The 15881-nt window shown below is 44.0% G+C and overlaps 1 protein-coding gene across 4 annotated transcripts in view; it reads right to left on the bottom strand.

Moving 5' to 3' along the window:
* Positions 1-903: 903 nt before the first annotated feature.
* Positions 904-15881, bottom strand: part of LOC134359470 (protein transport protein Sec61 subunit alpha) — a 36946-nt gene continuing 21968 nt past the window's right edge. For all 4 annotated transcript variants that reach the window (XM_063072768.1, XM_063072769.1, XM_063072770.1 and 1 more), the window contains exons 9-12: positions 12757-12954; positions 8041-8232; positions 5981-6057; positions 904-2366 (exon numbers count right to left, since the gene is read on the bottom strand). In XM_063072768.1, coding sequence (XP_062928838.1) covers positions 2180-2366; positions 5981-6057; positions 8041-8232; positions 12757-12954 — 654 coding nt within the window. In that variant the 3' untranslated portion in view covers positions 904-2179. The remainder of the gene's footprint in view (positions 2367-5980; positions 6058-8040; positions 8233-12756; positions 12955-15881) is intronic.

Here is a 15881-nt window from a genome sequence, read left to right as displayed (position 1 = left end):
AGGAGTTGAAGAACTAGGTCATTTATCAAGTATAAACATGGGGCACCATGGTAGCAATACAGCTTGGATATCAGATTTCAGAGTTCAATTCCAGCGCTACCTGTAAGGAATTTGTAACATTCTCCCTGTGATTGGGTGGGTTTCTTCCCACACTCCAAAGACAGATGGGTTGGTAGGTTAATTGGTCATTGTAAATTGTCCTGTGATTAGACTGGTGTTAAATGGGCAAGTTGCCAGGTTACATGGGCTTGTTGGGCCTGTTCTACATTGCATCGCTAAATTTAAAAAAAACTTACTGATACAGTAACACTTGACTGTTTCATCATTCTTAGTATACGAATGATATCCAGTGTGAGATGTTGAAACTCCACCATGGACCATTGCAAGCCTGGCTTTGAAAGGATGGGGGTTGGTCATGGGGCTAGCAACCCTATCCTGTGAAAACTGACAGGAACAAGTCATCTCAGAGACCTCGTCACTGGGAGATGAAGGATCTTCACCTAGAAGACATATGAAGTCGTGGTGAAAACTGCAAGTCCAATGAAGGCACGAGGCTGCTCAACCTTCTGAGAGGCGCCAGCCAAATGAAACCTGGCAGCATGACCTTGAAGGTAACACCAAGGAGAAGGGCTACACCCGGGGACAACGTGAAAGATTGGTCCAGGACATAGGACTCCGGTGAGCTGCTGTCAGCAGCCTATGCCCCAGAAGGGATGAGGGGTTTAAGTTAAAGCAAGAAAGACGTTGAAAGCATGATCTGAAGCAAATTAGCAATACATGATGAATGGGATATAAACATTTATTAACCTTTCATGACTCACTCAAAAGGCAGTTCATTTCAACTTCGCCCACACTACAACATAACTCAACGTGCCTCTTCAGACATAAATACATGTGAAAATGTCAACTATTCATATTCACATTTAATACATAATAAATAAAATAATCCATTTAGTGCACATACAAACCCCACAGTGTAGGGTACCAACATTTACATGAACAAGTTTGGCACAGATTAGCTGCCTGGTATAGGCAAGTGGTTAGGACCTGTAATCTACACACAAGCATTGAATAACTAGTAGGCAGTGCCAGATGCCACAGGTATATACATGAAGAAAACAAAACATTGCATTGAGTAAATGGGTGATAGACTAAAATATAATCATATTTCTAAAACATTGTGCTTTCATGGTTTTACTTAACAATTTGAAATGCATAATTTTAAACAGCCAAAATCCTCCTGCTATTAAAATTTATTGAAAATTTATTATCAAAGTACATATACATCACCACATACTACCTCGAAATTCATTTTCTTGCAGGCATTCACAGCATAACAAAGAAATGCAACAGAATGAGTGAAAAACTACAAAGACTGAAACCAATGTGCAGAAGACATGAGGGGCAAATTTAAAAAATAAAATAAATAATACTGGGAACATGAGTTATAGAGTCCTTGGAAGTGAGTCCATAGGTTGTGGAATCAGTTCTGAGTTGAGGTGAGTGAAGTTATCCATGCCGATTCAGGAGCCTGATGAGAGAGAACTGTTCCTGAACCTGGTCATGTGGGACCCAAGGCTCCTGCTCTCCTTCCTAATGGCAGCAGCAAGAACATGTCCTAGAAGGTGGTGGTCTTGATATGGATGCTGCTTTCTTGTGACAGGACTCCTTGCCAACTTATTCGATGGTGGGAGGTCTTTGCCTGTGATGGACTGGGCTGCGTCCACCACTTTTTGTAGGCTTTTCTGTTCCTGGGCATTGGTGTTTCCATACCAGGGTGTGACAGAACCAGTCAAAATATGCACCACTGTGCATCTATAGAATTTGTCAGTTTTCGATGACATGCCGAATCTACGTACACTTACAAGAAAGTAAGGACACTGTCATGAGTGACATGATGTCTCCATAAGTAAACTGAAATTGGCATGGGTATTGAACAGGTGTATCCCAGGGCCTGTGGTCATGTCGTAACATCCTACAAAGCACTGTTTTGCAACATGGAACTAAAGAATGCAAGTACAGCCAGCACAGTGCTCCACGCAAAGAATTTTGCTGTCTCGTAGAGGGGGCTAAAAGACTGACATAGACATGGAAAACAATTCCGTTTACACAGAAATGGCATTAAATGTGGCAGGGGGGAAAAAAACTCCATAAATAAAACCTTTCATGTTTTGGCAATTCAGAAGAACAACGCACCCATTCCTCCAACCTCAGCCTGTTCCTTCACAAAGATTTCAAAATACTGATAGATGATGGTAACAGCAAGTAGGATTCCGGTCCCAGATCCAATCGCTCCGAGAAAATCCGCCAGGACAGAAAGTGCTCCAATACAAAGGCCACCAAAAGCAGCGGCTGTCGGAATGTATCTTGAAAGAATAAAGGGCATTAAGTTAGCCTACTGTCCACCCAAAAATCACATCATTTAGTAATTCACTGGTACACAAGCATTTAACCTGTAGACACCCTTTGCCATTACATTTACATGTATTAGGAATTTGCTCTGCCGTGTTGTCACACCAATGCATCACCAGCACCAGCCTAACCGTCATCAAGGATAAATATACAGAAAAGGTGCCATTAAAGGCTCAGTAACATCGTGAAGGATCCCACCCACCCTGTTCATGGACTGTTTGCCCCACTCCCATCAGGGAGGAGGCAGCCTAGCATCCATGCCAGTATCACCAGACTCAAAAACAGTTACTTTCCCCAAGCAGTAAGGCTCCTCCGACCACTAACCCACCCCTCCACATCTGCAACCACCATTACTTCATCATTTTCAGTCACCTTATGTACAGACACCCCTGTGCCTAGTGTCACTTTACAATCAATCTGTTTATAAGCTATCTTATGTACTTGTACTTGCTGTGTTTTAATTAGGACTGTGTTGTTTATCTTATTGTGGTTTTTTTTATACAGCATCTGATCTACAGTAATAAATACTTCATCAGCTTTACACTTGTCTACAGGAAATGACATTACACAACCTTGAATCTTGAATGACATCAGTAGATTGACTAAAGTGGAAGGCGCTATGGAAAAGCAAATTCTTTCCGTGTTATAATTGGTCAAAATATTTGAAGATTTGAGCAAAAATTGTCAATTTAACAATAATAAATTGATATAGCACTTCTCATATAGATGTAGTTCAAGGTGCTTTACAATTGAATAAAGTGCAAACATGAAAAAAATTAATACAGGTGTCTCCCGTTTTCCGAACGTTTGCTTTACGACACCTTGCTGTTACGAAAGATCTACATTAATTACCTGTTTTCGCTAATAGAAGGTATTTTCACTGTTAAGAAAAAAGGCAGCACATACTCCAAGCAGCCAAGCTCCTCCCGCGGAACTGCATTCTAGCTGGCCTTGCTTAAACACGTGCTTTATCTCAATTTATTTTGTGCATCTGTTAGCAAGATGAGTTCCAAGGTATCGGAAAAGCCTAAAAGAGCTCGTGAGGGTGTGACACTTAGCGTAAAACTAGACATAATTAAGCGTTTCGATCGTGGTGAACTAAGTAAGGACATTGTCCGCACGTTGAACTTGCCTGAATCCACCATTCGCACTATTTATAAGCAGGGAGAAAGAATTTTGAAAGCTGCCGATGTTACTGTTGGTTCTGCTCATAGCAAAGTGGTCTCTCTCAGTCAGCATCCAATAATGGATAAAATGGAAAGTCTATTGCTTGAGTGGATTGATGGGTGTACAAAGCGTGGTGTTCCGTTAAGTTTTCTTATACTTAAAGAGAAATCAGTCAGTCTTTTTAATAAGCTGAAACAGAAAGCACTGGACGATGGTGATGAAAGTGTTAAGAAAGTGGAATTTAAAGGTAGTCATGGGTGGTTTGATCGGTTTCTGAGGCGAGGGCAGCTTCATAGTTTAAGCACTGGTCCCCAACCTCCGGGCCGTGGACCGATACATTGCCGCGAAGAATGCAGCGGTATTCGGAACGCACCCAGCACATCTTTAAGAAAAAAGCTGAAATAAACAAGCTAATTAATTAGGTGCCGCCCCGCACGTAAATGTCGGCCCAGATCAGAGGCAATTGCCGATTGCATCAGGTGGTTATTTGTATAAGTGTTTAACTGTGACGAAACTGCGATTTATTGGAGTCTTACCGATTCCAGTAAGTGAAACTACACTGTACATACATTATTTCTACTTTATATAGGCTATTTATCATATCATTCCTGCTTTTACTATATGTTACTGTTATTTTAGGTTTTATGTGTTATTTGGCATGATTTTGTAGGTTATTTTTTGGGTCTGGGAACGCTCAAAAATTTTTTCCCATATTAATAAATGGTAATTGCTTATTCACTTTACGACATCCCGGCTTACGAACTGTTTCATAGGAACGCGCTACCTTCGGATGGCGGGGGAAACCTGTACTTGGAATAATTAATGTTTGTCTTTTTCACCCACACCTGCCAATCATAAACACAATTCAAGAATCCAAGTGGCCGGACAAGTTAGAGTAATGGGGTTTAATACCAAGTAATTTATTCAGCAAGCAGCACCAGATTAATTGTGCCACATCAAAACACCTGGGAAATAGTCGGCTGAATCTGGCCGTACCCAGAGAGATGCCTGTAGTCACTACCATCTTTATTTTCCTCATGAAGGCACTGCAGCTCATCCAGTCCATGCCAGGTCCAGATATTTTCCTTGTAACCCATTCATTCTCCCCACTATCCATCAGCTCCACCCAGATTTCACTACTAACCCACACACTGGTGGAAGTTCAGAGACAACTAGCCCTATGACCCATATATATTTGGGATATGGAGCACTCTGGGGAAACGTGGTTACAGGGAGAATGTGCATATTCCACTCACGACAGCACATGAGGTAAGGACTGAACATGGAAAGATACAGCACAGTGCAGGCCTCCTGGACCACGATGTTGTGCCAACCAAGGTAGCATTACACAGTGGATGGGAGGGCACTGAGGAGTGTGGTAGAGCAAAGGGATCTGGGAATACAGGCACATAATTCATTGGAAGTGGCATCACAGGTAGATAGGGTCGTAAAGAAAGCTTTTGGCACATTGGCCTTCAGAAATCAATGTTTTGAATACAGAAGATGGGATGTTATGTTGAAGTTGTACAAGATGTTGGTGAAGCCTAATTTGGAGTGTTGTGTGTAGTTTTGCACACCTACCCACAGGAAAGACGTAAGCAAGGTTGAAAGAGTGCAGAGAAAATTTACAAGGATGTTGGTGGGTCTGGAGGACCTGAGTTATGAGGAAAGACTGAATAAATAAGGACTGTTTTCCAAACAAGATTGAGAAAAGATTTGATACAGACATATGAAATTATGAGGGGTATAGATAAGGTAAATGCAAGCAGGCTTTTTCCACTGAGGTTGGGTGGGACTACAACCAGAGGTCATGGCTTAAAGGTGAAAGGTGAAAAGTTTAAGGGGAACATGAGGAGAATCTTTTTCACTCAAAGGGTCGTGAGAACATGCAATGAGCTGCCAGCACGAGTAGTGCATACCAGCTCAATTCCAACACTTAACGGAAGTTTGGATAGGGATATGGAGGGCTATGGTCCAGGTGCAGGTCTTTGGGAGTAGGCAATTTAAATGGTTTCAGCATGGATTAGATGGGCTGAAGAGCCTGTTTCCGTGCTGTACTTCTCTTTCACTCTGGCAGCTCATTCCACACACCTGCTCTTAATAAAGATCTTACCTTTGATATCTTCTTCCCCATACTTTCATCCAATCACCTTAAAGTTCTGCCTCCTCGCAATAGCCATTTCCACCATAGTCTCTTACTTTATACACCATAATCAGTTCACCTCTCACCATCCTTTGCTCGAACTGGGGTTGACTAACTGTAACTCAGCACCTACTTCCTTGCAGACACCTGTACAAACACAGGTCCTTCACACCTTCAAGATGGGTATCAGGTCTCGTGTGGGGAGGGGAGGATGCCAGCAGGATCATTAAGTAACCCAGTACCGAAGTCTGCACTAACCTATTGAGTTCATGGACCATCGAGGTCTCCCTGTGGCCTCGCATTACCATCTGTTGTTCCTTAAGCTGCTTCGCAACCTGCAAAAGAGTACTTGGTATTTTCCACAGAAGACTTGTTTTCTTAACCACAATTTCTTGGCAATATAAGTTTTTAATCTTAAGTCAAAACATGGTACAGGGTAGATTCAATTTTCCCTGGTACTTTCTTAATGAAAATTAATTAATAACTTTGGGAGGGATATCAGATGTAGATTTTTTTTTAATAGAGTAGTGGGTGCGCGGAAAATGCTGATACTTTGTGGACATCGAAGAAACTCTGAGTTAGGCACATGGAAAATAGAAAACTGGAGGTCTATGTAACAGGGAAGGGCAAGATTGATCTTGTAGGAGGGAAGGTCAACACTACATTGTGGGCTGAAGGGTTTGTAACGTGCTGAATGTTCTATGTTCTAAATCCAATAAAGATGGTACTAGGTAATTCAGCACCTCAACATTGCAACTTAGCATTGGCCTCTATTCCATGCTGACTGAATGGTGTGAGCACAACCACTTGAGTCTCCAAGTGGACAAGACCAAAGAGATAATTATGGACTTTAGGATGGTGCAGGCTGACCACTCCACACTGTACATAAACAGCTCCTCCATGGAGAGAGTTAGGAGAGCCAAGTTTCTGGGAGTGCACATAGTGGACAATCTTACATGCTCCCTCAACACCACCTCTTTGGTCAAGAAAGCACAGTAGCATCTCCACTTCCTAAAGAGACTGAGGTGAACAAGCATCCCTCTCCCCTCCCCATTGTAAACAATTTTTACAGGAGCACCATCAGAAGTGTCTTGGCCAGCTGGTTCGGAAATTGCAAGGCACCTGACTGCAGGGCCCTACAAAGGACTGTGAGCACTGCTGGGAGGATATTTATCAGAAGCCCTGTGTATGCAGCGCCCTTGGCATTATCAACAATCCCTCACATCTGTCCAACAAAATCTTTGCCCCCCCCCCACCCACCCAACTTTCAAACAGGAGGGACCGTAGCAGTAGGACAAAACTGTTAGGATGGGAACCATCCAGACCATAAGACCACCAAACTCCCTGCCACCAGCTACGTTGCACATAATAACCGCCAGTAGCGTTACAACATTTACTTTTTAAGCTTGTGTCGTAAATGCACCTTATTATCTGTAATTTATTTGTGGTAATATTACTTTATGTGCTGCGTGTATGAATTATATGTACTGTGTTGTGTACCTTGTTCCAGATGAACATTGTTCCATTTGGTGGCATTGTTTCATTTGGAGGAGGGGAAGATAGCGGCGCGACGTAGGGTGCGCGGCCTCTCCGGTGAATGATATCTGTAATCCATCAAGTAGGGGACCATGCACAATTCTGACTTGACGGAGACAGATGTGAGAGTACGGAGGAACATCTGGGGAAACTTCTGAAATGCCCGCTTGGCTGCCGCTGCTACTGTGGTAACCGGTATCTCCGGAGCTGAAGGCCCCGAATCCGCGGCTTTGCTTGTTTCGGCGGCCAGGGCAAGGTCGAAGGCGCTCGGGAGGCTGTATCGGAGGGGCTGGTCGGAGGCTCGAAGTTTTCGGATGGACGGACTCGGTGTCGGCTGTGGTCGGCTGCTTCCAAGGCATCAGCACTTGTCGGTGCCTTGGAGGTTTACGACAGGGAGTTTCTCTCTTTTGCCGCCTGCTATCGGGGACTCGGGAGTCAATCGGGACTTGAGACTTTTTTTTTTATCGTGCCCATGGTCTGTTCTTTATCAAATTATGGTATTGCTTTGCACTGCTGTAACTATATGTTATAATTATGTGGTTCTGTCAGTGTCAGTCTTTGGTCTGTCTTGTTTTCTGTGATATCACTCCGGAGAAACATTGTGTCATTTCTTAATGCATGTATGCATTTCTAAATGACAATAAAAGAGGACAGAGTGTTCTCATAATCTTATCTAATACATGTTATTGGGCAAATGAAACTAAAGTAAACCTGAATTGGCTTACTGCAGTCGCTCATAACCTTCCAACCAACCAAGAGGACAAAGACATGGTGCTACTCACATCTTTAGCAGAAGAACCAGAAACGTCTATCCAAGTCTTAGAGAAGAAAGCACACGATCCAAGCATAAATATGATGTACACTGTGACGTGAATGGGGTCCTCGAACACAGCGCTGATGGATTCCGGAGGAGAGAGGTAGTAGCAGAGGCCACCAACTGGATAGGAGCGAGCAGGACCACCTCCACTCACGTCCTGCAAGGCACAACCAAACACCCAGTAAACAGCTCCAAAACTAGAACAACATACAACAAAAAGCAAGCAGGAAGATGTGGGACAAAGATTTCGTAGCTGGTGGAAACCTTGTGCAACACACACAAAAACGCCAGTGGGATTCAGCAGGTCAGGAGGAAGATGTGAGAAGTGTGGTAGAACAGAGAGAATGGGGAATACAGATCCGTAATTCCTGAAAGTGGTGTCACAGGTAGATAAGGTCATAAAAAGAGCTTCTGGCACATTGGCCTTCATAAACCAACGTACTGAGTATGGGAGCTGGGGTGTTATGTTGAAGTTGCTTAAGATGCTGGTAAGGCCTAATTTGGAGTATTCCGTACAGTTCTGGTCACCCATCTACTGGAAAGTTATCAACAAGAATGAAAGAGTGCATTGAAAATTTAGGAGGATCTTGGAGACCTGAGTTATAGGGAATGGCTGAATAGGTTAGACTTAATGCCCTAGAGTGAAGGAGAACAAGGGAAGATTTGATAGAGATAGACAAAATTATGAGGGGTATAGATAGTATAAGTGCAAACAGGCTTTTTCCAGAAGACCATAAGATCTAGGAGCAGATTTAGGCCATTCAGCCCATCAAGTCTGCTCCGCCATTCCATCACGGCCGATTTATTATCCTGGCTTCTCCACATAACCTTCCACACCCTGATTAATCAACCTGTGCTTTAAAAATATCCATTGACTTGGCCTGCACAGCTATCTGGAGATAAGAATTCCACAGGTTCATCACTTTCTGGCTACAGAATTGTTTCCATATTTCTGTTCTAAATGGACGACCCTCAATGCTGAGGCTATGCCCTCTAATCCTAGACTCCCCCATTGTAGAGGACATTCTCTCTAAGTTTACTCTATCTAGGGCTTTCAATATTCGATAGGTTTCACTGAGATCCCATCCCATCCCCCATTCTTCTAAACTCTAGCGAGCACAGGCCTACAGCCATCAAATGCTCCTCATATATTAACCCTTTCATTCTTGGGATCATTCTCAGGAACCTCCTCTGGACTCTCTCCACTGCCCAATGTAATACTGAGCTTAGCAGCTGCTTCTCAAACTGCAGGGTGAATTCTATCATATTATGATCACTGTCTCCTAAGGGTTCCCTTACCTTAAACTTCCTAGTTAAAATATCCAACCCAGAATTGCCATTCCTCTAGTGGGCTCTCCCACAAGCTGCTCTAAAAGGGCACCTCACAGGCATTCTACAAGTTTCCTCTCTTGGTACTCAGTACCAACCTGGTTTTCCCAATCTACCTACATATTGAAATCCCCCATGATCATCATAACATTGCTTTTTTATTACATGCGCTTTCTATCTCCTGTTGTAATTTGTAGCCCACACCCTGGCTACTGTTGGAAGCCTGTATATAACTCCCATCAAGGTCTTTCTACCCTTGCAGTTTCTTAACTCTACCCACAAGGATCTTACATGTTCCAATCCTGTATCATCTCTTTAAGGATTTGATTTCATTTTTTACCAAGAGAGCCACACCATCCCCTCTACCTACCAGCCTGTCCTTTTGATACAATGTGTATCCTTGGACGTTAAGCTCTCAACTATGATCTTCCTTCGGCCATGACTCAGTGATGCCCACAATGTCACACCTGCCAACCTCTAACTGCACTACAAGATCATCTACCTTATTCCGTTCAACTATAACATCTTAAGTCTTGTATTCATCACCCTGTTTGACTTTGGCCCCCTGTTACACTTAAACTCATCCTGCTGACTGCAATTTTGCTCTATCATCTGCCTGTCCTTCTTCACAGTCTCACTACACACTGCATCTTCTTGTATGCCAACTACCCTATCCTCAGCTCTATCACTCCGGTTCCCAACCCCTTGCCAAATTCATTTAAACCCTCCCCAACAGCTCTAGCAAACTTGCTCTCAAGGATACTGCCCCCCCCCCCAGATCAGGAGTAACCCATTTTTCAGGTCCTGCCTAACTCTCTACATTCTCTCTTCAGAATCTCCTCCCTTTTCCTACCTGTGCTGTTGGTTCAAATATGTACCACGACTTCCGGCTGTTCACCCTCCCCCTTTAGAATGCCATGGACCCGATCCATAAAATCCCTGACCCTGACGCCTGGGAGGCAACATACCATCCAAGTATCTCTTTCACACGCACAGAATCCGCTTTCTGCTTCTCTAATTATGAAATCCCCTGTCCCTACTGCACTCCTCTTCACCCCCACCCCTTCCCTTCTGAGCCACAGAGACAGACTCAGTGCCAGAGACCTGGTTGCTGCAGCTTCCCCGTTAGGTCACCCTTCCTTCTCGTATCCAAAGCATTGAGGAGAATGGACACATGGATACTCTGCACTGGCTGCCTATTCCCTTTCCCACTTCTGACAGTCACCCAGGGAACTACCCCCTGTACCTTGGGGGTAACTACCACCCTGTGGCTCCTATCTAACACCTCATTTTCCCACCTAAGCCGAAGGTCATCCAGCTGCAGTTCCAGTTCCCTAACACGGTCTACAAGGAGCTGCAGCTCGATGCACTTTGTGCAGATGAAGTTATCAGGGAGACTGGAGTTCTCCCTAATTTCCCACATCTCACAGAAGGAGCGTACACTACCTCTGGATCCATTCTCAGCTCACTAGCTATGTACTAACAGAGAAAAAAAACTTACTAGAAACTTTCTTACTCAAAAGCTCCACCTGTGTTTGCCCAAGTGTGTCCTCTCTTTATCCTGTTGAGCCAAAGCCAGACCACTCCAACACTGCCCCACTCACACAATGGCTGCTCCGCTTACAACTCCTTTCTTTTTACCTGCCCGCCGAAACAAGCCAAAAAAACATACAAACTCTTTTTAAACCCCATGCTGACTGCCCATCCATCGAATAAACAGCCATAAGCACCAGTACTTTTTTTAAAAACTCACGCCGCGTCACCAAGGAATGACCTCTCGCGCTGATTGCCACTCTCCTTAGCTGCAGCCAGACCTTCTGTGCTCCTCCAGCATTTTGTTTCTGCTACTCTGGATTGTTGGCATCTGCAGAATCTCTCGTGTCCCTGTTGGAGATTATTCTGGAGCCATGACATTATGGATAGCATAACTGTGGATCAACCCAATGTGAACCAGCCTTCAAGAAATAAAACCTGTACACAATTTAACATCCAGCTGGTACCAATTACTGGGTGTGGGACATTCGGATTCAGTCCCATTGAAGCTACAAGGGATGAATGTTCCCGTTATTAGCGAATGATCCCGGGAATGACAAAGTTAACATATGAGGAGTGTTTGATGTTTCCAGATCTGTATTAACTGGGGGTTAGAAGAAGGAGGGGGCATCTCATTGAAATCTATTGAAAGACATAGACAGAATGGAGGTGGAAGGATGTTTCCTATAGCGGGGAGTCAAGACCTTAGGGCACAGCCTCAGAATAGGAGGATGACCCTTTAGAACAGAGATGAGGAGGAATTTCTTTACCTAGAGGGTGTGGAATTAGTGGAATTCATTGCCAACTCATTCGATATATTTAAAGTGGAGGTTGACAGGTTCTGATTAGTCAGGGCATCAAAGATTAAGTGCTGAAAAGGCAGGAGAATGAAGCTTGAGAGGAATAATAAATCAGCCATGATGGAATGGAGAAGCAGACTCAATGGGATTATTCTACTCTGAAGTCTTATGGTGTTAAAAGTGTATCCTAGCCACGTAGTGCACAGTTCAGGACAGATCTGTTTCGTCAATTTACCTTCTGGTTAGTTGTATACATTCGGGTACATACCTCAACACAGAAACAAAAGGGGCATGTTTTGGATGTCTGGAGGCTTTTAGAACAGACGCCAGTAATGAATATTCAAAGGGGTTCTGAAAGTTGGGATGTGCTAACGTTGAAAATATTGTAATTCTGTAAACTTACTTGACTATATTGCAAATGTTCAAGCCAAGTTGGTGACCAGAGCAATTAAAATTCTAGTTAACGTTTATTGCTACCTTTGTGCTGACGTATAGTTTCTATAGTGGAGGAGTCTAGGACCAGAGGCACAGCCTCAGAATACAAGGACATCACTTTACAACAAAGATAAGAAGGAATTTCATTAACCAGGAGATGGAGAATATGTGGAATTCATTGCCATGGACAGCTGTGGAGGCCAAGTCTTTGAGTATATTTAAAGCCGAGGTTGATAGGTTCTTGGTTAGTCAGTGCATTAAAGGTACAGGGAGAAGGCAGGGAAATGGGGTTGAGAGGGATAATAATTCAGCCATGATGGAATGCAGAACAGACTCGATGGGCCGAATGGCCTCCTGTTCCTTATGCCTCATGGTCTTATGGTCTAAAACATCATGTCAGGACAGTGAGAATCTCTTGGATGTTCCTGGACTCCCTCCTGGAGTTTTGATGTGGAAATAGATTTTTATATTCCCAGTAATGTAGCCCCCTCCCCAACAGCCTCTTCACTAATAGGTTGCAGCAGTTCAGGGTGGTGTCTCCCCATCTGAAGGGCAGTTTATCCCGTGAGCAATTCCGTACTTACAGCCCACTGACCCAGCAGGTTGACCAGGAAGTTACCACTGAAACGGACAGACAGCATCTGAGAGATGACGTAGAGGTTGGACACGAGAGCAGACTGAAGAATAATGGGGATGTTTGACGTGTAGAACAGCTTTATGGGGTAGCTGCTGTACTGGCCACGGTATCGAGCTGATTTGATAGGCAGGTCTACTCGGAACCCCTGGAAAAGAAAATGGGACGGTTATTCCAGGCAGAAATGGTAAAAGTTTCCACCATTCCTCTAGTGCCTGGGCCTATTATCAATTTCCATCATGGCTCATGTTGGTTGAGTCAGGAAGTCATGTTGGAGCAGTATTAAATCTTACGCCAGGTTTAAAGATTTGAAAGACTAACTTTATTTGTCACGTATACATCAAAACATCGAAGCATACAGCGAAACATGTCATTTGTGTCAATGACCAACACGGTACGAATCTGTGCTGGGGGCAGCCCACAAGTGTCACCATTTGGTACCAAGATAGAATGTCCACAACTTACTGACACTAACACCTATACTGTATGGAATGTGGGAGGAAACCAGAGCACCCGGAGGAAACCCACGCAGTCACAGGCAAAAATGTACAAGCTGCTCACAGACAGCAACAGGAACTGAACCGAGATCGCGGGCGCTGTAAGGTGAAACGCTAACTACCGTGCCATCGTGCTGCCCACAAAGCAGCAGTCCTGGTCACCCCATTACGGGAGGATGTGGGGGCTTCAGAGAGGACGCAGAAGAGGTCTACAAAGACGCTGCTTGGATGAGAGAGTATGAACCACAGAGGAAAGGTGGGCCAACTTGGATTACTTTGTCTGGAGGACTGGAGGCTGACGGGAGACCAGATAGAAGTTTATAAAATTAAAAGCACAGATAGGGTAACACAGTCAGATTCTTGTTGCCAGGGTAAAAATGTTAAGTACGAGAGGACACAGCATTAAGGCAGCATTATGGTGAGGGCGCAAGTTTAAAGGGGATGTATGGATCAAGTACATATTGTAAATAAACGCAGAGTGGCGAGTACCTGAAGCGAGCTGTGAGGGATGGTGGTGGAAGCAGATGGTGTTCAACAGGCATTTGGATCAGCCCAGGAAAAACGCAGGGAATGGAGGAGATGGATCATGTGCACGCAGAAGTGATTGTTTAATTTGGCATTGTGTTTGGCACAGACATCACGGGCCAAACAGCCTGCTCCTACGTGTAACTAATCCCCAGCTACCCAATCACCCCAGCATCGCAAATATCAGGCACCCAAAAGCTCCTGGTCGAGAAACGTCTCCAAGACAGCAAGTTCAAAAAAGAAAGAAAAAATGCCACAGGCAAAGCAAGGTAAGATGCAATGCTGGCTGCAAGCAGGAGACGAGTGAATTACCCACAGACTGCACGGTACAGTAGGGCGGCTTGGTAGCCGAGCGGTTCACACGTTGCTTTACAGCGCAGATCAGGGTTCAATTCCTGCCGCTGCCTGTAGGAGTTTCTATGTTCTCATGACCGTGTGCGTTTCCTCCCACATTCCAAAGATTACTGGTTAGGGTTAGTGAGTTGTGGCTATTCTATGCTGGTGCCAGAAGTGTAGGGACACTCAGCGTAAACCTCACTGATTTGATTTAACACATTTCACTCTGTTTTGATGTACATGTGACAAATAAAGCTCATCTTTAGACAAGGGTTCCCAACCTTTTTTATACAATATAGCCTGACATTAACTGAGGGGTCCATGGAAACCCCTAGTTTACTGAACACCCTCCGCCCCGGCTCGGCTGGGTGAATTCATTTCAGTGGAGTTTATTCCTGTGGACCAAACAACAACAAAAGCCGATACACATGCAGATCTGAAACCAGCAGCCACACAGGGAAGAAAGTATCAATCACATTATCCCCAAACACACGATCTACAGGTTCACATGGTGACCATGCGATTAAAGTAATTGTCACTCAGCACCAAACACCCCACTGATAAATACTGTGAGAGCTTACTTAGCAAACTTTAAACACACACATTGTACAAGTACTATTGAGAATTTAAGCCACAAAGATTATAGAAAGTTTATGAAATTACATGATTTATTGCTCACCATCCATCCTGTTGGTGGATAGGATCGATATTAAAGTGTTCTACAATAAAAGGAGAGCACTGCTTCACACAGGCTCAAGGGGATCTCAACTGTACAAAAATCCAAAACTGCAGGTTGGCATAAATCTAAGATACAAGCCAAGGCTGCTACTAAATCAGGTGCTGTCTATAGAGAGAGAGCTACTGTTCTGGTTAATGGCCTGGGTGTTAACTTTCTCCACACTCATTACCCTGCCTGTGAGAACTGTAGGGCGCTGTGTTAGCATAGCTTGAAAATTACCAAGTTTCAGAAAGAATATTCCAAGATCCCCAATAACACCATTCACTACCTTCACTCCCATTTGATTTTCCTTCGAGCTTGTCATACCCTTGAAACTTTGGTTGCATCTGATTTAAGCAAACATCAGCAGAGAGTGTTGGGTGAGCAGAACACCCTGTCAGAGGTGGTGGTAGAAGCAGATTTATCAGGGGCATTTAACAAACTCTTAGATAGGTACATGGATGATAGGAAAAAAAGGTTATGTGAGATGAAGGGTTAGAGTGATCTCAGTGTAGGTTAAAAGGTTGGCACAATATTGTGGGCTAAAGGGCCTAAACTCAGACATCCCACCCTGCAAAAACTCATTTCAGGGAGGTAGCACCATCAATTTGCGGGAGACTCCCAGAACTTCCAGGAGAGGTGGGATACCTGCAATAGAGTAGCACCTTAGCAGCTAGCCAGCTAGTTTAAATAACATTGGCTATGCTAATGAATGAATGACACCTGTTAAACTCACCTCAACATGTCTTTTACAGTCTTAACCCACCATGGGCAATAGAAAAGTCACTGTTGCAAACAGTGCAGCAAGCAACACGGTCATTATTTTGACCCCTATTAGGCAGAGGTACACTTTAGTGTAGTCTGGGGTGACGTACGTTTTATATTTTCTTTTTTTGGAACACTCCGCCATGGCGCACTTTCTCTCGCTCGCTCTCAAAAAAATTGATTTCTGTGATATTGTATATAATTTGCAGGCATCCGGGAGCCACTATTAATATG

This window comes from Mobula hypostoma, chromosome 20, assembly GCF_963921235.1.
Source record: "Mobula hypostoma chromosome 20, sMobHyp1.1, whole genome shotgun sequence".
In the NCBI taxonomy this organism is placed as follows: Eukaryota; Metazoa; Chordata; class Chondrichthyes; order Myliobatiformes; family Myliobatidae; genus Mobula; species Mobula hypostoma.
Note: the sequence above shows the minus strand (reverse complement) of the source record. Positions and strands in the feature narration are given on the sequence as shown.